We start from the raw sequence: 21850 nt of genomic DNA on the forward strand, positions 1-21850 counted from the left end.
CCCCGTTCCCCCCACCCCCCGTTCCCCCCACCCCCCGTTCCCCCCACCCCCCGTTCCCCCCACCCCCCGTTCCCCCCACCCCCCGTAAAATGTAATCTATAGTCTTCCTGTTCTTAAAATCCCTTTTTATTACTTGCTTACAATTGCATGTATATTACAAAGCTATGTATATGTAGTACTTATCTAATGTCACTAGGTGTCATCATTGGAATGATTTACAGAACATGAGAGACTTAAATTTACATTAACAGGATGCTGTTAGCGTGCGTGTCCTCAGAGCAGAGAGATTTTAAAGTGCTTTATTAGGTTTTTAGAAAAAAAATGTTAATTTCAACTATATATGTGTCAGCATTGACTCAGTGGTAGCACTGGCCTCTGAATTAGAAGGTTATGGGTTCAAGCCTTACTCCAAAGACTTGAAGACATAATCTAACTAACACTTCAGTGCAGTACAGAGAGAGTGCTGCACTGTCAGAGGTGTTGTCTTTTGGATGAGAAGGTAAACCCAGACCCTGTCTGCCTCCTCAGATGGATGTAAAAAATTCCTGTGGCACTTTTCGGAGAAGAGCAGATGAGTTTTCCAAGTGTCCTGGCCAAACTTATTCCTCAACCAACACTGCTCAAAATAATGATCTGATCTTTATCTTTCTACTTTCTGTGGGACCTTTCTTTGTGCAAATTGGCTGTAAAAACATTGCCCTACATTGCAACAGTGACTACAATTCAAAAGTACTTCATTGACTGTGAAGTGCTTTAGGACATCCTGAGGTGCTTTATAAATACACGTTCGTTCTTTTTGTTTTTTTCCTTCTGCTCGTTCCTTTTTTGGTGAATCTGGTAAGAGTTTTGCAGTTAGCTTCTAATACTAGTCACTGTGGATCTTTATGAAATGATTCCATGGTCACTGTTTGCAGTCGTAATGACATTATTACAATGCTGATTTTCTGTCTTAATTGTGAGAGCTATTTTCTGATGAATTGGTAATTTGAAAGTACACTTGTATAAACAACAGGGAATTCTACACTTTGAGGGTTCTAGTGGCTTTGTGACCTAAAAACCACTTAAGGAGGAGGAAAAGTTGCGGAGAGCACTTCTACATAAAATACTATGCTACATTTATTTTTTTTTTAAATCACCTTTTTATTTTTATTTGCAATCTTAATATCTAGCTTCAGCCAAGAAAGACCGATCAGACTTGGTGATTGAACCATCTCTCATTTGGTATGTGGGCCAGGATGTGAGGCGTAACTAAATTTTTTCCCAAAATAGTTTAAAGTTTTACCTTCATCAGGTCATTGTTGTCCCTTTCTTTTACCCTCAGCGTCACTGGTCAAAACTGGAGTATTGCTTTTGCTTGGAGCTTTTTACATGGATTGGATAAAGTCTGTCACAAGGATCACAAGACTCTGTCCTATGGCCTGCAATCATTGGATGATATTAGTGGAAATAGTTTGTGAAATGCATTGTCTATCTGGCAGACTAAGGATCTTCAGGCGAAGTTGGGGCAAACTATGAGGTTGACAGTGACCTCTTGGATTTGCTCAAACTTTGTTTTGTAGAAACTTTCAAATTAATCACTGGATCAATAAGCAGGGATTTCATCCTGTCCAAGCAGGTCATGGCCATCGTCTCCTTCTCTTCGCCTTATGGTGACTTGGGCTTACTTCCACAGTATGAAGCTTTGATTTGAATAATCTAGATGGCCCTAGCAGGTAGGTTTCTTTCTACTGCATGTGAGAACATGATGTAGAGTAGGAATCAAATGGGCAAAAAATAATAGCAGCTAATTGCTTATAATGCTCACTCTGAATCACTGCGTTGAGAAGGAGCTTGAAAGTGGATTGAATATTGAGTTGTGCAAGGCCTTTAGTGAGCAATCATGACCAATCCAGAGCTTGGGAGGAGACTCCCATAATAAGGCCACAATGTGCATACATCATTGTGCTGTGAAGTCCTTTATTCGCATGGACATTTTTTTAAAAGGTGAAGTTAATCATTCTAGGCCTGCTCTGAGGCCAGATTTTTGGGGCTTTCCAGAGGTAACAATGTGGAAAGAGAAGCTGTTAAACTTCACTTTTCTTTAATGGTAAAGAACGGATTGAATATATTCAAGCTGTTACAATTTTCATTAAATCTTCTAGCAAAGCAAAAGGGATTGTTGTGATGGTAAAAGTTAAATGGGTACATTTTAAACTACTTTTTGATATTCCTGGCTGACCCAGATGCTTTATTTGAAGATAGATTATTTGAAAGCTGAAGAGTTTAGATTTGTCCCTTTCTGGTTGCACTTTTGTTCTCTCATGCATATTTACTATGCTTGCTATTTTAGTATTTTCTGTAAATTTGGACATTGCTCCCTATATCCAAATCATTGATGTACACAGTGAACAGAAGCGGTCCCGCAACAAAACCCCTTGGGACTCAGCCACCCATTTCTAACCACTCTGAGAAAATGTCCTGAACTCCAACCCAGTTTCCTCTTGAAGAAAAGTTGGGGTTGCAAAATAGCTATTGGTTTGGGAGCAAAGACATCCAAGACAGGTGAGGGAGCAGATAAGGAAATTAACAGTAGCAGATATACCAAGATGCCTGGAGGGCCAACTTGTGGAAATTTGGAGTCGAGTATGATTGTAAGGGAGAGGGGGAGAGTTTTTTCCCGAGGGGCTGATGTTGACTGTAATGGGAGTGAAGGAAGGTAGAGAATGTGATTGGGAAGGGAGAAGAGGAAGATGTAAGTGAATGAATAGCCAGTTGTTGATGTGAGCTATGTTTTCTGTGTGCAGTGATATCAATGGAATCATCCATTGAGATCAAATGGCAAAGGCTTTATTCACAGCAACAGACGTTTCAGTAGAAATGGAGCAGTGTGGTGTTTATAGATCCTTTAGTGGAATTAGGGTGGGCAACAGTATGTGGCAGAAGCTGGAGGAATTGACCCCAAAACCTTGTTTTAGACCAGGGATTGCTAACAGCAGAGGATGGGTCAATTTGGGTTGCTGCTCTCTCAGATCGAGCAATGAGTGGAATGTTGGATCTAGTAAAGAATGCCAAGAGAGTGTCGGAGGAAAGCATTAGATTCATTAAAGGACTCCAATCAGGGACCATGGTAGGAGAGAAAGGTGGCATTATAATACATTCCCATGTCAGGAAGTGCCTGACCAGTTGCAGAATAAAGCTGGCTCGCTCTAGAACTCCTATGCCAAATATCTGTGTGAACCTTCTAATGAAGCCTGCCCATCCCATGCCATGCCATGCCATATTGGGAATTTTGTACATACCCACATGGAACTGGGTTGAGATGATCAAACACTCACTTTATATAGGACCTTTCTGATTGGCAGGAAGAACTTTTATCCGTTTCTTTTCATCCATCTGGACTGAATTCAGTTCCTAGTCCCAGATTCAGGAGTTTCTTAGTATACTGCAGTCCTCTCCTTTGTGCGATATATCTGTCCAGTACTTAGTAATCGTTCTGCCTTTGAGAAATGTAGCATATTTAAATATATCTTGAAAAAACAACAGGAAGCTTGATAGAAACTTTTTATCTTTTATATAATCCCAAAACTTTTTTTTTTGTTATTTTTCCACAGGTCGAGGACGAGGCGAAGGTGGTTTTTACCAAAGAAGCTTTGATGAAGGTGAAGGGGGTTTTGGTCGAGGGGTTCGAGAAATGCACAGATCACAAAGCTGGGAAGAAAGGTGAGTAGACACATTAAGGCATTACTGTCGTAGCCTAATTCCGATTCAATTAATTTTCTAGAGGTTAATATTTTCAACAGCACTAACAGCCATAAAATAATTGGATGCTTCCATGCTTTCTGCAGCCTTCGACGCGGGCAATCGCACCATCTTCCTCCATTGTCCTGCTAGGTAGGACTGCCCTTGCTTGGCTCCACTTTTACGTATCAAATTGTTAACCAGAGCACCTCTAGCGACAATGTCTTTTCCCATCCCACGCTGTCACTTTGGGAGGCCCCCTCCTCATCCTCATTTACATGCTGCCCTTGGCGACATCATCCCCAGACATGGGGTCAGCTTCCACATGCATGCTGATAATACCAAGCTCTACTGCTCCACTGCCTCTGTGCTATCAATGTGCTTGTCTAATATTCAGTCTTTGATGAACCGTAATTTCCTACAGCTAAACACTGGGACAACAAAGCCACCGTCTTTGACCCCCAGCACAAACTCCATAAGCTTGCCATCTACTCCATCCTTTTCCCCAGCACTATCTCAGATTGAACCAGACTGTAGCCTCGGCATTCTATTCAATACTGAGCTGAGTTTTGGACCTTCTATCCTCTCCATCACAAAGACACCCTAACGTCAACCCATTTGCTGCTGAAATCTTCATTCATGCCTTTGTTACCTCAGATTCAGTTATTCCAGTTCTCTGCTATCTAGCCTACCATCCTCCATAAAGCTTCATTTTATCCAAAACTTTGTTGCATGTCTCCTATCCTGCACTGTCCCTTTTGCCCATTACCACTGTCCTCACTGATCTAGGTTGGTCCATGATCCCCCAGTGCCCCAAGTTTTAATATTATCCTTTTGTTCCAATCCATCTATGACCTTGCCCCTCCCTATCTCTATATCCTTCCCAGCCCTGCCCCCACCTCTGTCGAACTCTCCATTCCTCTGATGTCGACCTCTTGTAAATCCCCCTTCCATTTGCCCCACCATCGACTATTATGCATTCAGCACCTCGGTCTTATGCTCTGGAATGCTTTCCATAAAACCCCCTGCCTCTTCTCCTTCGAGGCCTCCTTAAGCCCGCCCCCACGCCCCCCCACACACACTTTTGACCAAGGATGTGGTCACCCGTCCTAATCTTTCGCCCTTTGGCTTGGTGTCTGATTTTCCTTATGCCTGTGAAGCACTTTGGAACATTTTTCTAATTTAAAGATACTATATACATGCTCTCTTTCCTAATGTTTGGTATGAGAATTTTGACGTTGCATTATTTTCATTGTAATAGCATACTTATCACAATAGTAAACTATCACAGCGTATGCAGAAAATAGATGTTCCCATTGGAAAACCACATTTTGGTATGTGCGGAGCATCCTTATTTTTAAAAAAAATCTATTTCGCTCATTGCATGCATTCCAGTGCGTCAGAATGTGCTGTAGTTGTATTTTTTGAGTTTACAGTTAGCACCAGTAAGCATTTCCTTGAATAATGGTACCCATATGGAATCTGTGCTGTGATATACCTAGAACTTCCAAGTCCAACATTGTGGGTTTGTTGGACCCCTTAATTTCTCTTAAGTCATAAGGTAAAGCAAGTACTTCAACATTACTAGTTACATGAAGGTCATCTTTTGTAGATTACAGCAGTATATATTTGAACTTTATTGGTGGTAGATCTTGATTTCTCAGAGGAATGAGGACATTTACTTCAGAACAATCTCTTATCTCTTGCACCCAAGCAGTTAGTGTGGACTTTTGGGAATAGTGTACAGTTAATGACCGCAAAATGAAAAAATGAGTGTAACTAAGCTGAAAGTGCACAATTGGTAACATTGTTAAAGGCTGTAGTTTTGCATTTATTTTGGCAGGATATATAATCTTCAAAGTACAATGATAATCGTTATGTTGTCTAAGTCAAATCTAGGGATCTGTGAAAAGTTTTTACAAAAAATTAACAAATGTGTCCTAATCGGATTGTCAGAATAAATTGACATTTGCAAATTAGGCCAAATTGTGCTTCCCAGCCTGCTTGCTCCCTGCAGCTCCAAATGCACAAGCATTCAGAGCTTTTAACTTGCACTGTAGGATCTCCAAAGCTTTGATCCAAAAACTGCTGGTTGCAGCACTTCAAGAGTATCATAGTGCTGCATGATTTTAGATATAGTAGAATGATTTTTAAAATTTGTTTTTTGTCAGAATTGCTTTTGCAGTTTTACGGTTGATGTAGTCTACACACTTATTGCAGTAAAATTGAAAGTGAAGTGTGGTTTCTTCCACAAGTCTTAACATTTAATAGAAAACTTTCAGATAACTTTTTTTCCTTCTACATGACCAGCCCACAAAGTAGACGAGAAGCAGAATGTGCATACAGCAGATTTATGTTAATATTGATATGTAAATGTAAGCGCATTTTTGTTTAAGCACGCCAAAGAGATGGAGGAGACAAAAGTAAACTAGAGAGTTTAGCCACATTCCTTGTATTTTTTTTAAAAAGGCATGGCAAGTCCATTATGCTACAACTGGGGATAGTAGTTTACTTGAAAAATATGAGACCAAGTAGCTGAAAGGTTCAACACCGCTGTGATTCATTTCTCAGTAATCTTAAAGGTCAATCACGTGTCCTGTAATATTCAGTGTTTATTGAAGCTCTTCTGGTTGTGTTTATGCCGCCATTCAGTTCTGTCATATCTTGAATTTAGTAATATAGGCCCAGAATTTGCTGTAGCAGGGCGACGAACGGCGTCCGCCGTTAGTTAGACTTGCCTTTGCCCGTTCAATCTCAATGATATTTTGCACCGCAAGTTGCTGGAAGTGCGAGATGGAAGTGTCACAGCGAGGGAATCCAGGCATCTGGGATCTGAGTGAACAGGGCAAGCAACTGTGTATCTCGTTAACCGATCAGGAAAAAAGGAAACATTTTTTTAAAAATTCAATATTTAAAAAAAAATCTCCAACAATTCAAACTTGAAGGAATGAGACTCCACACTTGTAGGGAGTGAATATTGGCAGGGAATGAGAACTTCCGGTTTTCAAGGTTTTCACTGGTGCGCATGCATGGCAAGATCGGAGTTATGCACAAGCGCATTGCAGGTCACCAACAGCGCATGCGTACTGCGTCAAGCCCTCCTCGCTGCCGTTCACCCGGGGCCCAAATGGCGAACACGAAACACAGCCGATACAGGTAGCCATAATGGGAGGAGGGAACAGGAGCCCAGCTCATTGTTTTGGGGGGGTGGGGGGGAAGCAAAGCACTGTTTGGGAAGGTGGATGGAGGATGCAGGAGCCCAGAGGGAGCATAACACGAAGGAGAAGCAGGAGCATGGAACAAGGGGGTGGAGGGCTCAGCAAGTGATCCAGGCCTTGGAGGGTGGGGGTGAGAAAGGGAGAACGTGTCTCAACCACCCCCCCCCCCCCCCCCCCCCCCCACTCTGGTTTAGACCTGGATCATGCCCGTATCCATGGCAGCTAGTTGATTTCTCGGAAAGCCCGGCGCATGCACGGCAAGTGACATCATCGGACGGTCTGAAATCCAGAAGTTAGGACACAGCGTCACTATATACTTTGTAATGCAAAAGGTGACCCCCCTCCCACTTTCTAGCCAATAAATTTGAAAACAATTAAACAATCCATGACCCATCAATCACCGCACCCCTCTCCCAGAGTGAATAGTGGCACGGGGTCTACTTCTGGTTTTCAGTGGACCTGTGACGTCATCCTTCTGCACATGCGTCAGGCCACTTGATGATGTCACTCTCAGCGCATGCTAAAGCTATGGCTCTGCTAGTGATGTCACTTCTAATGACCCGTTCTTGCTGAATGAAATGCACCTCATTAATCCAACCTTGCAGCTCAAAACATGTAAAATAGTCAGTGCTGTGGATTTGTCAAATTCATTCTTAGAGAAATGGCTACAGCACCCCGCATGATTTTGCAGTGCCCGTTCATGGGGTTATATATTTGAAGGAGCCCATAAGTCAATTGCTGTGATGGGCTGGCATTGAGGGTTTTCAGTCAAAGTGAGGTGAGGCTGCTCAGTATGGAGGCCTCACTCCCCTGCAGACAGGGGAGTTTCTACAGATCATGCTGATAGTGTGCCATGCGTGACTCCAGGTTTGCAACGACTGGCGCAAATTGGTGCCATGGAGCCTGGTTTGCCAGACAGGCCAGACCTCTCAGCTACTTCATTCACCTGCTTGTCTGTTTGGCCAGCCCTAAACCAGGGAAATAACTACTGTGCTGCTCCTCTGCCTGGCCGCAGAACTAGTTTTGTGCTTCCTCAGTGAGTTCTCTTTGTATCTTGGTGCATGACACTTCAACGATTAACATCCACCTCCAGGCAAGGGCCAAAATTCTGAGAATCGCTGTAATGTCTTTATAATGGCCGCAGTCAGCTCTCGATGAGGTGCAGGGTAACACTGCGATACTGAACAGTGTCATAACCTTATGATGCTCAAGTTACTTGGTTGTCCTTTGCATCCCTCCAAGGTGCTAAATGCTTAGAGAAAGAAGCATCTGGTGCCTCCAGAAGGACCCTTCCTGAACCTGATCCACCTATTCTATCATGCCATCTTGTTTACTCGAGCAACAGCTCAGATACACCCATTAGGGAGGTGGTATTACCGACACAGAGCAGATATTACTGGGTGGATCCTAGAGCAGCAGTGAGCAGGATGAGCTAGTGGAAAACTTCGAGATGATATTTGTCTCTTTCTGGAGGTGACATAAGCAAGAGGCCTCAGCTGGGGATTCCCAGACCAAGATATCAGGGGCCTAGGCTGTTAAAGATCAATGATGAAGGAGCATTGGTCACATATGTAGGCAATGGAGACAGTCTTCTCTCATGGTTCTGATGATGGGACAATCGGAGGAGTCCAGAACCCGCATCTGCAATGCAGTGAGGGAGGCAGGACATGAAGTGAGGAAGACCCTGGTGACTGTGGCAGACCAGGAGATCAATGTAGTTGCCAGCCAGACATAAGGAGGGTATAAGAGCTGTTGTCACTTCTGTTGTGGTAACAGTTACTGTTTCCATAGATGTAAGTCTTACAAAGTAGCCTGTTCAGAAACTGCAGTTTCAACATAGTAGACGTGACTCCCGGTCAAACCCGTGTTCCAGAATTGGACTCCTATATACTTGCATTTAGCCCCCCACCTTGTTCATTTGATTCCAGTCGGTGTGCTGCCAGCTGAATGATCAGGGCCGCAGAGGGGTCATGGGAAGGAAATCATGGCAGAAGTGGAGGTGGCCAGTTTTTGTGCAAAGGACGTTGTGAACAGTCTGCTGCTTAGACCACACCTTGATTCCCTTCTGCAGTGCCGATCACTGAGTCACAAGGGAGCTACTGATGTCCTGTGGCCAGTGCAGAGAAAAGCTACAAGGAGGATCACTAGTGTAGGAGAAAACAACAAAGATTCAAATGTAGGAATGTTATCAAGAAATCATTCTTCACACAAAGTGGGATCATCACTTGATTCAAGGCGAGCCAAATGACCTTGCTCATCCACAATTATCTTGCGATCTTTTTTTTTGAATGAGGAAGAGAAGGAGCAATGGAAGGTGTATGAGCAGCATTCATAGATACACGTAACCCAACTGGCAGATCAGCTGTACGAGTGAGGAGGAGGCACTGTGCCGTTTGTGTTGCCTGCAATTCCCAACAGCTATCGCCTGTATTCCAAAAGACACTGTGCGTTATCTGCAGCTGTGGAGTAGAAGGTAATGCTGCTGTCCATTGGCCCCTTACCTGCCTGCCACCTTTCCCGCAACTCCATGTTTGAACCTCTACGATCAGGTTTCAGCACTAATCAAAGTCAAAAGTGACATCCTCTGTGACTGTGGCCGTGGTGCACTATTCCTCCTCTTTATTTCAGTAGCTTTTAACACATATGACCACACCATCCTCCTCCAAAGCCTCTCCTCCATTGTTCAGGTGAGTGGGAATGCCCTTGCTTTGTTCCACTATTAAAAATCCAGTCGCAGCCAGAGAATCTCATGCAAGGGCTTCTCTTTCAGCCCTTGCACCATTACCTCTAGTCCCCCGTGGATCTATCCTTGGCCCCTTCCTATTTCTCATCTACATGCTGCCCCCTGGCGACATCATCCGAAGACATGACCTCGGGTTCCACGTGTATACTGATGGCACTCAGCTCTACCTCACCACCACCTCTCTCGACGCCTCCCCTGCCTCTGAGTTGTCAGACTGCTTATCCATCATCCAGTCCTGGATGAACTGCAAATTCCTCCAATTAAACATTGGGAAGACCAAAGATATTGTCTTCCATCCCCATCACAAACTCCGTTCCCTTGCTACAGATTCCATCCCCGTCCCTGGCCACTGTCTCAGGCTGAAACAGACTGTTCGCAGCCTCTGCATCCTATTTCCACCTCCACAACGTTGCTCGTCCCAGCCCCTGCTTCAGCCCATCTGCTGCTGAAAGCCTCATCCATGCCGTTGTTACCTTCAGACACGACTATTCCAATGCTCCCCTGGCCGGCCTCCTATCTTCCACCCTCAATAAACTTGAGCTCATCCAAAATTCTGCTGCATGTACCCTAACTCGCAGCAAGTCCAGTTCACCCATTGCCCCTGTGTTTGCTGACCTACATTGGCTCTTGGTCCGCTAACGCCTTGATTTTAAGATTCTCATCCTCATGTTGAAATCCCTCCATGGCCTCATCCTTTCCTATCTGAACTCGGTAGTGTTAGCGCTGTGTGTTATCTGAACTTGTATATATGAGGAATATATGAATAACCAATGGTACCATTGAGTTCTATTGACACTGTTACTGCACACTAAGAATAAAACAAGTTATATAGTCACTTTCAGAACATGTCCATACATTAAGAAAAATTGCGCCTATTGCACATCCATCACACCAACGTTGTCTGACACAAAAATAAATCGCAATTGCATCACATTTTACAAAGTTGCTTCACATTCCCAGGATACAATCAAAAACTTTACAAATTCACTGTTTCTCATAAACTTTCCAATCCTTCAGTGACCGTATTAGTTGCTTATTCACCCATTGCTTATAAAACGATACATCCGAAGACTCACCATTAGCAATACCACAGGAGATACACTAGTAAGTACAGAATAGCAAAGATTCATATTTTGGTTTTAACAGGAACATCAGTAGTAAGTACAGTATTGATTACAAAAATAATCTTCAATTGCAAGAATTGATACTTGGTCCCTGGAATATTCCTTTACATACTGCATAGATTTGAGACTTTTTGTGGAGTTTACCAGATAAGATTAAAACAAAGTAGTTTTGTTTTAATAAAAGAATTTCTTGGATTAGGCCAGATTCCTAAGATAGTTTTAACATTGAATAGTCTCTTATTGTGCTTAACCTGTGGATCTTAACTAGAAGGAAAATTAAGTTGTGTTTACTTTTAATAGGGGAGAACGACGGTTTGACAAACCAGGGCGAAAAGACCCAGGTCAGTTTTACAAATTTGAAATATTAACTGATTTACTATTGAATTGTTCCAGAAGGGTGTGTGACCTAGCTGCGTGCTGTCCTCACAAGCATGATTCACTTTGGGGTTTTAAAGTAAGACTGAGTAAGAAAGAGTGCTCTCGCTTCTCAGGCCTGGGTTGAAATTCAATTTAAAGTGTTTCTTCAAAGGCTATATAAGATTACTAAGTAAACTGAATTTTGGAGCAGTAAGTCTAGTTTCTGGTGGAATGGGAATTTTCACACTGAAACATGGGGTATTTTGTGGCTGGGGCTGATGTAATGCTGGAGCAATTTAGATTAATCTGCATCTGGCTTGTGTATCATATTAGGCGAGAAAAGTGGGAAATGTTCTGTTCCCTGAGCACTGGTATTCATTTTGATAACAAGATGTTTCCAACACACAAACTTTGAAGCAACATCACGAAATACAGACTGACCAGAATTTTCCAGTTTGATATTTTAGAATTTTGAAGCCCCTCTTCAAAATATATCCTGTTTTTAATTTTCTCGCTAATTTCTTCCCCCATATGGGTGGAGTACATCTGAACACAAATTTGTTACATCAACTTAAAAATTCTTCACCAGTTTTCAAACATACTTCATAAATACTTTCAATACTGCATAGCATTTCAGAAATAATCATGCTCTGAACTATACACATGTCCCATTCATCTGCCAAAGAAGTAACGAGTTACCGTAATAACTTGATTTTCTAGGGTAGCAGGTTAAATTCTGTACACTTTTTTTATTTAAGGTTTGAGTAATGCCAAGGACCAACACACCAACCTGGGCGCTCCAAATGATTTCCTTTCGTCGCCTGGGTTCCTTTCAAAATCAGGTATGTTGGGGGTCTATTCGTACATTGATTCTGTGCATTTCAAAACTAATGTTTCACCTAAATAACTTAACGGTTGCAATTGAAGAACTTTTTCTTTTTGGGTAAGCTGGAAACTGTCCCCAAGTATTTATGTGCTTATAAATGATGTCTTGTGGTCAAGTTCCAAAACATCACTAGGTTGTAATCAAACTCATTAGTAACTTGCTCCCAAAAATGTGTATATTTGTGTGTGTATGTGTATATTTGTGTGTGTATGTGTATATTTGTGTGTGTATGTGTATATTTGTGTGTGTATGTGTATATTTGTGTGTGTATGTGTATATATGTGTGTGTATGTGTATATATTTGAGAGGTAAAATTTGCATTGTGCAGAAATAGCTAAAGATAGAGGGTAGCTTACATGAATTACAGAAGCACCCTTCTAAATGTGGCAACATTTTCCCCAAATCCTACTTCTTTGATTGGCAGAAATATTTAAATGTTTTGTGCTCGTGGGGAGGGATAATGGTGTTGAGGAACAGAATTCTTTTTCTACTTCTAGTACCTCAGTTTCAACATCAGATGCTCTCAAACCAGGTATACCATGGGCTATATGCAGAGTAAAAAGTTGATGCTATTAGGAAAAGGCAGGGAAATGGTTGTTAGAGTGGATGGCTCCAGATGAAGGGCCAACATAGGCACTAATGGCCTCTGGGCTGTAATTTCTGTGATTCTGTAAAACTCTCAGCCCTCTCCTGTAACCTCAGCAGAACAACCCCTATTCTGAGTATTTTTTCATTTCCCACATTCTTATGGCCTCACTGAGTGAGAGTGCTGTTTTTGCGCTGAATTATAGGCAGATTTGTATATTAGGCTCGGAATGGATTGAGGCTATCCAAAATAACTTTACATTAAGAACCTTAGAGCCATCAAGGAAAGGAATCTTTCATCCCACATTCTGTACTAGATTTGAGTAAAGACCCCAGGTGAAAAGGCAATATGTTTTAAACAACTGTACCGTTTAATCTCCTTATTCATTCTATTTTAGCCTTTAACAGACTAACTTTTAGGGTGTGAATATTAACTGTTTTAGACAGAATATTCAAGTCAAAAGAGTTGTATAATAATCACAGTTTTTGAATCATTGTTATAGAATATAATTCAGCCAAACTTTCTATGTTGAAAAGTTGTACAGTGGTGTAATTATTGATAGTCTGTCCACTTTTAATTAAACTTCCATACCAAAGACAAAAATCTTAACGATGTGTAGCTTTTGACAATTTGGCTGTGATTTTGAGTTGGCTAGAGCAATAAGATAGTTGTACCAAAGTTTATAGCTTGAGAGATGACAAATAATCACTAAATTTTTATCATATTTATAACTGCGATATAATGATTTAGGCTCAGGCCTGAGATGTTATTGATGTATGCATGCCTGAGTGTTGCCATCATATTTTGAGGAAGCTGTGCAAATGCTACAGGTTCCTTGTTCTGGTGACAGCAATTGTGTACCACACTACGAAAATGTGCTGTTTTTTTCCCTAGTACAGTTAAACTGGATTTATTAGCTATCGCCTCTCGACCTTCTCCCCATACAGTCCAACACATACATACATACGTATGTTCGCACACAATAATTCTCCATTGTTCAGACCAGTGGAATCTTGAAAATAGGTGGCTAAGATCATACAAGATTAAACTGCATATAAAGATTGACTATTGCATTCCAAGATAGGTTAATTGCAGTCTTCATCCTAGGTATCATTTTATGTTTAGGTGGTGATCAGATATATTCTTGTCCCACTGTTCATAACTGTCCTTTGAAAGACCCAGATCCCTGGTTTTGTTTTGGGACTAACTTAAGGCAATTGTTGTTGAAAAATTTAATTTTCAAACCTTACTCAGTTTACAGATCTCAAACAATGTTTTTTCTAACAATGGCAGCAATTTGACATGGGTATTCCAGGTGGCCGTTACTCTTGAAACAGTTAGTAATTATTCAGACAGCACTATCTCGGTATAATATAGTATCAGCGTGATCACCGTTGATGCTGACGACAAAATCATTCTGCTTCGCATCCTTTTGATTAGATAGCACAGGAAATCCTGGAACTATCTTGTCAAAGTTCTCCATGGCAATTTTGTAGTACCCTTTGGAATTGTAGCTTATCACAGAGGCAAACTGTTGACTGAGTTTGATTTCCTCAGGAATATATGAGGTTCTTGTTTGGCAAGTCTCTCCTGTACCTTCCTGTTCTGCTGACAGAAAAATTACTATCTCGTAGTGGGGAGGCATCTTTCCTTGAATCAGTGGATAAAGAGGGCTATATTGATTGATGGTATGGTAGAACATAAGTGGAAAGACAAGGTACGGACACTCGTTCGAGTTCAAATGGTCGATGCGGAAGTCAATGTTTGTCTGATGAAGGTGTTGGTTTTTGTACTCTTGGTATAGAATGGCGGTTACTTTAACACGTGTTAATGGACTTTGCCATATGTTGGCTACTCTAAACATGAGGCATGGTTCCTCTTCATGGTGTCCCACAGTAGCAAAGTAACTGAATTTAATTGCAGTCGCTCTTAGCTTTGGTCTGGCAATCTTTGCCACAAAGGCACCTGTAAAAATAAACTGTTATAAGTAAGCTTTCTGGAAGAAATATTTTCAGTACCAGATATTAGCATAAATTAGTGTTAAAGGATAGTAAACATCGTGACTCCAATAATCTATGCTCCATCCTTTTGTAAACATTCTAATGAATGTCCCATGGCATAGTCTCAATATAAAGTGACTATGCTACCAACTAATAGCTTTCCAACTATTTAAAGTGAGGGTCGGTTACATAAGGCAATGTAAAACATTGTTTTTTTTTCATTGTTTAAAGCTGCTATATACAATTTTATAAGTCCTCAAATGCCCTTGTATATCCAGAATTCTTTAAAATGGTTTGGTAATTGCAGACAATTTAGTTATTCAGACTGCCCCAAAATCCACCAAACTAATACAATAAAATTCAGGAAAGTATTTCCCTTGAACCCTACTCTTTTAAACAATAATTACCTGTAATTAAAGCTTCCACCATAAGTCCCAGCAACATTTGGACAGCGAGGAGAGCAATGGCAGCTGGACAATCACCATCAGGGTACATGGTTCCATAACCAATTGTAAGCTGAGTTTCCAGTGAGAACGAGAAGGCTGCTGTGAAGCTGTCAATATATTTCACACAGATGGTATGGTTTTCTGGAGGGTTGTTATGATCTAGCACATCTAAATCACCATTTGTATATGCCAATAAATACCAAAAGCAGGCAAAAAAGAGCCAGTGAGCAACAAAAGCTCCTGAGAAAGTCAGTAACATCCAGCGCCATCTCATTTCCACTAAGATCAACCAAATATCTTTTAGGTACACGATGCTTTTTCCGGCGAGGGCATCTATCTTGAGGTTGCTGTGCCCACCCTTAGTGACAATTCTTCTGTACCGTGGGGCTATATGTGGTGCGGTGTCCTTTTCGTCAGTATCGTTGAAAACGATGCCCATTATTTGCTCCTCTGTTGGATTGACTGTAGAACATATTGTCAGAATGTTAGTGTTTGTAACCAGTGGAGGCTTAATTATCTCCTCCATTATCTATATTTGTCTTTTCTTATCAATTACTCATCATGTTTGTGTTGTGGAATTGCAGAATTACTTATTTACCTATTAACTGATTAAGTAACCTTTTAGTCTTTACTATTAAGCAAGTGACTCCATCTTAAAAGGTAGATATCATGCACTCTTTCAGTTTCTAATTAAAGCAACGGACAATTCCATTGTATACTAATTTTCTGTCTTCTGTGTTGGATATTTTGGTCGGGCAGGGACTTGCGGCTCCCTGGAATTCTCATTGCAGTCTTTTAAGAAACTGCATGTGTAAGAATGAAAGTTAATTTTCTACATGGCATTTTGATGTATTTGGGAAGGTACACATCAATACTGTAGTGGTTAGGTGTTTAGCTTGAGATTGTAATTTTTCAAATTTTTACTGATCTTTTTTGTATATATCAGTTTGACATCAAGTCCGTGTAGTTTCAAACACACAGTAGAGGGGTGTAATAGTAGTTCAATGTAAGACATATAGATAGTATATCAGGATTCAGGTGAACTGTGACAAATTAAAATATACTGTACAGCCTAGTTTGCAGTTTGGGTTGCACCCTCCCTTAATTCATCTAGTCAGAATCTGATTTGAAAAGTATTCATGGGAGTATTTTAAACCAGTGGAAATGTTACAAGCACGTTCACTTAGCAAAGCATTTTTTAATTTATCGTTGTCACTTCTAATGAGTAGGTTAAGAACCTGACTGATGACCATTCCTTAACCTGCTAATCTGGGTTATTATTCACTAAAATAGCCACAATGATCAAACTTGTTATTTTCTTTGTGGTTTGTTACGGCCAGATTAATGGTTGATTTCAGAATTACATTTTCCTGTTGACTTAGTTGAAAATTAGCCTCCCGTATTCATTTTTAAATATCAACGACGTTTCTTTGGTCTCTAATAATTTAGTTGTAATTTTCACATCAAGTTTAGTGATGCAATTATACTGAAAGTAGTGGTTTGGAGGGCTTCACATGGCTCAAATTGGAGAAAAGCTGCAGGCACAGATGAACTTTTTAATGCTAGTTAAAGAGCTCAACAGACAGCTCTTTGCAATAATCTCAGATCTAAATTTGAATCCATAATTTGTGTGGTTTGCCTTCGGTTACACTGCCGTAAAAGGGATTGGCAAGATTTTTGGTGTGAATCTTTTAGTTGATAGAGTTTTTCTTTCCTTCAATTTGGAGAGGTCCATGGAAAATCTTTTCAGTTTTTAATTCAAATCGATTTAGGTTCCTGATTATATTGCAAAGTTTTTAGGTTAGCGTAATAAAAATTGACATTTGATTTTTGCTTCTTCAAAACAGACCATATTGGAGAAAAATGGTACACTTGCAATTATAAGTCTGTTAACATTTAGTAAAATTGTGAATTGAGTGTTGATTTGAGCATAAAATGTTCATTCTATTAAAGTATGTTGAACACAAACTGAAAGATCAATTGTTTTACTAAATTAAATTTTTGAAGTTTACTTTGTGAACTACAGAATGCTTGATTTGAATAGTGATGCACATGCAATTTATGTGGCCACTTAATAAACAAGTGCAGTTTCAGCTGTTTGGCTGAATAGGAAATCAAAATAAAGATTACAACTAGTCATATGTGTTCTATTGATAACTGTGTGTCTGCCAATGTAATGAATATGTAAATGAATCAAATTGGCTTTAAAGGTATCATTATTACCAATTAAAGTTAGTCATATGTAGTAAATTGATTAATCTTGTGAGGATTTTGAATGTGGGTGAAAGATGACTCCATTAATTAAAAACGCTGAACTTTTCCTACACTAAATCACAATCAGAAATTTGTTTTAAAAGTTACTTGAAAACTGTACTTTGTTATATACAAAATAAAAACTTGGAAATATTATTAATCTAGCTATAAATGTGAGTTCTTGAAGCTTAAACTTGCATTTAAGGTTTATAAGTTGCATGAAAGAAATTTTAAACTGAAGTTTTAAAGTCTTACAAAAGAAAATTGATTAACTTTAAGATACCATGTTTACAAAATAGTGATGTGTGCATACCCGCAAATGATTAAGTCTGTTAGTTCGTGCCATGTAGTCTTATAAAATGAGGTATACTTCAATAAATTAGCATTTTATAGCATCAGGCACTTACCAGAATGTGGAGGTTTTACAGGTTTCTTCTTGCTGTGTGTAAACTTGGGTTGCTCCTTTAGGGTTGAGTACGAATATGTTTATTGCAGTGGACACTGAAGATAAGGCTGTGTGCACACTCTTATGTGGTAATCTTTTATTATGGAGTTACACGGGTTAGCAATGTGGGTATGTACAATATGATCTGTTACTTCCTTTTAGAACTAATAAGGTTGGTCATTTTGCCTACAGGTGGCCAATTAAATGAGAGACTTGTCAGGTTCTATTTATGGTGTTTAGGTGGTTCATGTTAATGTTCATTGGAGAAATACTTCAAACTTTTAGAAGATTTGTGTTTTGGAATCTTGAAAATATTTCCCTGATTTAAAGTCTCCTTTTCTAACATCGAAACTGCTTGTTGCTATGAGGCTGCCTTAATTGAGAGGGGAAGGCAAGTGTCAACCTACATTGCCTGCCTGGAAATAGGTGGGGGACCTAGAGCTGGGAAGATGATTGTCAGATCGCTACATTGTTTTAAACAATTTTATTTCCCCCCCCCCCCCCCCCCCCCAAAAGATTGTAGCATTCTGATTACATGTGTGTTCCCATCGGCGACAGGTGACCATTTCCAGCTTTGTTATAATTTATTATAATACTCTCGGCTCATTAAATAACATTTGAGTAAGTGGAATCTATCCGCATGACTTGAGTTTAAGAAAAATGCTTGGTACAATTTGATGGATTGTGACGTTCAGCTTCTCACATAAGGCACTTAACAAAGGGACACTGTCAAACCTAATTCCTCTCCGCCCCAGTCATAGTTATTGAACTGTGCCTTCTGACTACAATTGTGGAGCAAAAGTGATAGCTGTCGAGAAATTGGAAGCCTGGATTGCTCTGTTCCACTAACTGGAATGGATGTATTGTATAAGTGGTCAGCAAGGGGAGGGAAAAGAATGTAAATGCAAGCAATAAAGTATAGTGATATCACTATTAAATCAAACAGTTTAAAAATTAAAACTCTGTTAAGAATGTAGAATACTGTCCAGCTTACAGTAGTGAGTTGTACTACTTTCAACTATTAAATTGGATCTAATCTCAGTTGAGATTGGGCTGGAGTTGCAGCAATTAACTTAGCACAATTGCTTTGTCGTCTGGTCATGACTCCCCGTGTGCTATGTGACTGGAGATGAGCTAGTAAAATAAAACTTCAAATTATGTTTATATCTGTATGTATTATTAAGGCTGTAAGGTTGATCTTGTTCTAGGGCGTTGAAAGTTCTGAAGATGTATTGGTGCATTAGCTGTGGGGAACTGGAGCTTCTGAAGCACCATCTGCTGGTAAAAGTGCAGTTTCCGTGTGACATGACAGCTGGTAGCTGTTCACTTAATAATGGAAAATCTTATCGAGGTGCCACACAGCGGAATGGTAGAAATGGCGACACTCACACCTGGAGTGTGTAGTGTATGTACTGAATTTAATATACAAAGAAAGATTTGCATTTGTATAGCGCCTTTCACGACCTCAAGACGTCCCAAAATCGCTTTACAGCAATAAAGTACTTTTGAAGTGTAGTCACTGTTTTAATGTAGGAAACACTGCAGCCAAATTGTGTACAGCAAGCTTCCACAAACAGCAATTAAATAGTTGACTAGATAATCTGTTCTTTTTAAACATATAGAGAGAGATAAGAGAAATGGTCCTAAGTCTGACTGTAATTTTACATCATTAAGGCCTCTTGAAGCTTATCCACTACCGATGTTAGGCAACTAATGACCAGGTAGCCTAGTTTATTTATCCCTTTCCTGAACAGAGATGCTACATTGGCAACTCGCCAGTCTTCTGGCACAGTTTCCATATGCAAAAATGTTAGATTGTGATCAGAGCCTTTGCTGCTTCCTCTCTGACTCCCTTCAACATTCCAGGATCCATGCCACCAGGGTCTGGTGCCTTTTCCACTTTGAGTTCCACCAACTTATTAAATACTACTACTTTATCCTATCTAATTGTCCATCTCTTCCTCTTGCACCCTTTCATTCCCATTATCACATTCTTCTGTGAAACTGAGGCAAATAACTCATTTAGTATCTACCATTCCTATACTCTTGAGCAGTTTTCCTTTTTCTTTAATTAGCCATATCCTTTCTTCAATTAAGGGGGTAGTTATATTATTCAGGTGTTGTACAGCTATGGTATTAGCTGAAATATGGTCCTTGTGAAGGAGTTGCAGGACCATGTTGACTGTTCAAAAGCTACACAAAGTTAAGCAGTTAGTTTAGCAAGAACTTGGTTAAGCTTTGTAAGAAGCTTGTACTTGTGGCAGTAACCTAATTAGCTGTGTAGGACACATGGAGTATATTTTAAATTTCACCGCCAGGCGGAAAACTGGCATTAGCAGATCAGCTACCGTTAGACACCATGCCGATTTTTCTTTCCATTGAAGTCAGTAGAAAGGAAAATCCGGTAGGATGTATAACGAGCAGCCAATCTGCAACACTGAGTTTACCGCCCAGAGATAAAAGTTAAAATCTACCTCATGGACTTAGTGACGTTGCCTGAGAGAGCCCATCTGCTTTTTGTTGTTGGACTTGTAAATTGACTATCAGGACAGTTCCAATATTTCTCTCAAGCCCACAATCTCACTGCCTTGTGTGGTCACAGTGAAGAAGAGGAAGGACAAAGTAAGGATGATTCCCATAGCATAGTGGTCCTACAAAGCTGACAGCCCGGCCCTGCTCAAAGTTTTTCTCTTTGCCCTGCCATAGTGAATCTGTTGAGCCAGAAGCAGGCATGGTACTAACATCTTATCTTGGTAATTCTGAGACCTGACTATTATATGACACTGATTAAAATTGCAAGGTATGAATTTGTGCTGCATAAAACCCAATATCCTGCAGTTTTCCCACTTGGAGACTATACGATTCTAAACTGAAATGCTCTTTCTCTTGGTGTAAAGATCAAAGACTTGCCCAGCCTATGGACTAGCTGAGACTGATGTAAGCAAAGACTTCCGGAGTTCTTTCTGACTCATTGTTTCGTATGGCTAGCATATTGAGATATTCAATCTCTAATAAATAACTTTCATATTTGGTACCTGCAAGTTTGATGGAATTTTTGGCAACATTTAGGTCCAGTACATGAGTTAACTTACATCACAGCTTTGCACAATATTGCAATAAGGCACAGGAAGATTTGAGGTGGGAAAAAACAAAGCCTTTTAAATAGCCAATGATTTTCATGACCCTAACTTGCTTAGATAAGATACCTATAAGTTGGCAAAGTGTATATCTTCATTCAAAAAAATGTTCACTACTACACCCAAAATTGAGAAACATATATAAGCTGAAAGCTGCAATAACAAATAATCCACCATGGCTTTTTTTGTCTGGATAAATGCTATAAAATCTAGGTTAAGATTGCTTTGTGTGCAAATTTCTTTGTGTTCAGCCAAAACATAAGCACTAGCTTGAAGGAAGCATTGTACACAAGCCCATAGTGAGACTGTAAAGTTTTGTTTGTTTTCTGTCACTGTCTAAGCGTTCACTGATAATTTGGATTCTTGACCCTAGCACTTTAGTCCTAGTAACAATCTGTTGGTAAGAATTCTGGGTATTCTAGCTCATATTGGTTGCTACATGCATTGTAAGAGTGTACTTTAACCTCTAATTTAAGAAAAACAAAAGCAGTTCAACTTTTCTTTGAATGCAGTCAGTTGGATTAACACAAAAGCACTAACTGGTAAATTAAGTCACCTTGCTAAATTGGACTTTTTGTCTACTGTGTCGTAACAGAATGTTAGGCAACCTGAAAGAAAGTGTATTTTTCCTCAATGGGGCATTGAGACAAATTTGGCCTTATGTCATCTAAATGATATTCACATTTGGATGTATGAATCTTGTGATATGTGTGTATATATGCATATATAGTTTTCCCTTTGGCATTTCTTAAGAACATAGGAATTGGTAGCAGAAAAAAGACCAAGGTCCATCTAGTTTGCCTTCAACCATCTTGGTAAGTTGCTTGATACAATAATAATGCAGTTGTTAAATAATCACGGCAATCAATCTCTATCAATTAAGTTTACAAAAGACACAAACATGACGTGAGGAAACCCCCCGTGGTGGAGAGCTTTGG

At 40.1% G+C, this 21850-nt stretch overlaps 2 protein-coding genes across 2 annotated transcripts in view; one reads left to right on the plus strand and one right to left on the minus strand.

Annotated features, from left to right (window-relative positions):
* The window catches only part of LOC137331586 (GRB10-interacting GYF protein 2-like), a 156479-nt gene that overhangs the window by 32339 nt on the left and 102290 nt on the right, over positions 1-21850 (plus strand). Inside the window, exons 6-8 of the mRNA XM_067995474.1 lie at positions 3591-3699; positions 11103-11143; positions 11918-12001. Coding sequence (XP_067851575.1) covers positions 3591-3699; positions 11103-11143; positions 11918-12001 — 234 coding nt within the window. The remainder of the gene's footprint in view (positions 1-3590; positions 3700-11102; positions 11144-11917; positions 12002-21850) is intronic.
* On the minus strand, positions 13980-15603 carry kcnj13 (potassium inwardly rectifying channel subfamily J member 13). Its single transcript, XM_067995697.1, has 2 exons — positions 15039-15603; positions 13980-14596 (listed from the first exon to the last, which is right to left on the minus strand). The coding sequence occupies exons 1-2, from the start codon at positions 15601-15603 to the stop codon at positions 13980-13982; spliced, it is 1182 nt and encodes a 393-aa protein (XP_067851798.1).

This window comes from Heptranchias perlo, chromosome 13 (assembly GCF_035084215.1).
Source record: "Heptranchias perlo isolate sHepPer1 chromosome 13, sHepPer1.hap1, whole genome shotgun sequence".
In the NCBI taxonomy this organism is placed as follows: domain Eukaryota; kingdom Metazoa; phylum Chordata; class Chondrichthyes; order Hexanchiformes; family Hexanchidae; genus Heptranchias; species Heptranchias perlo.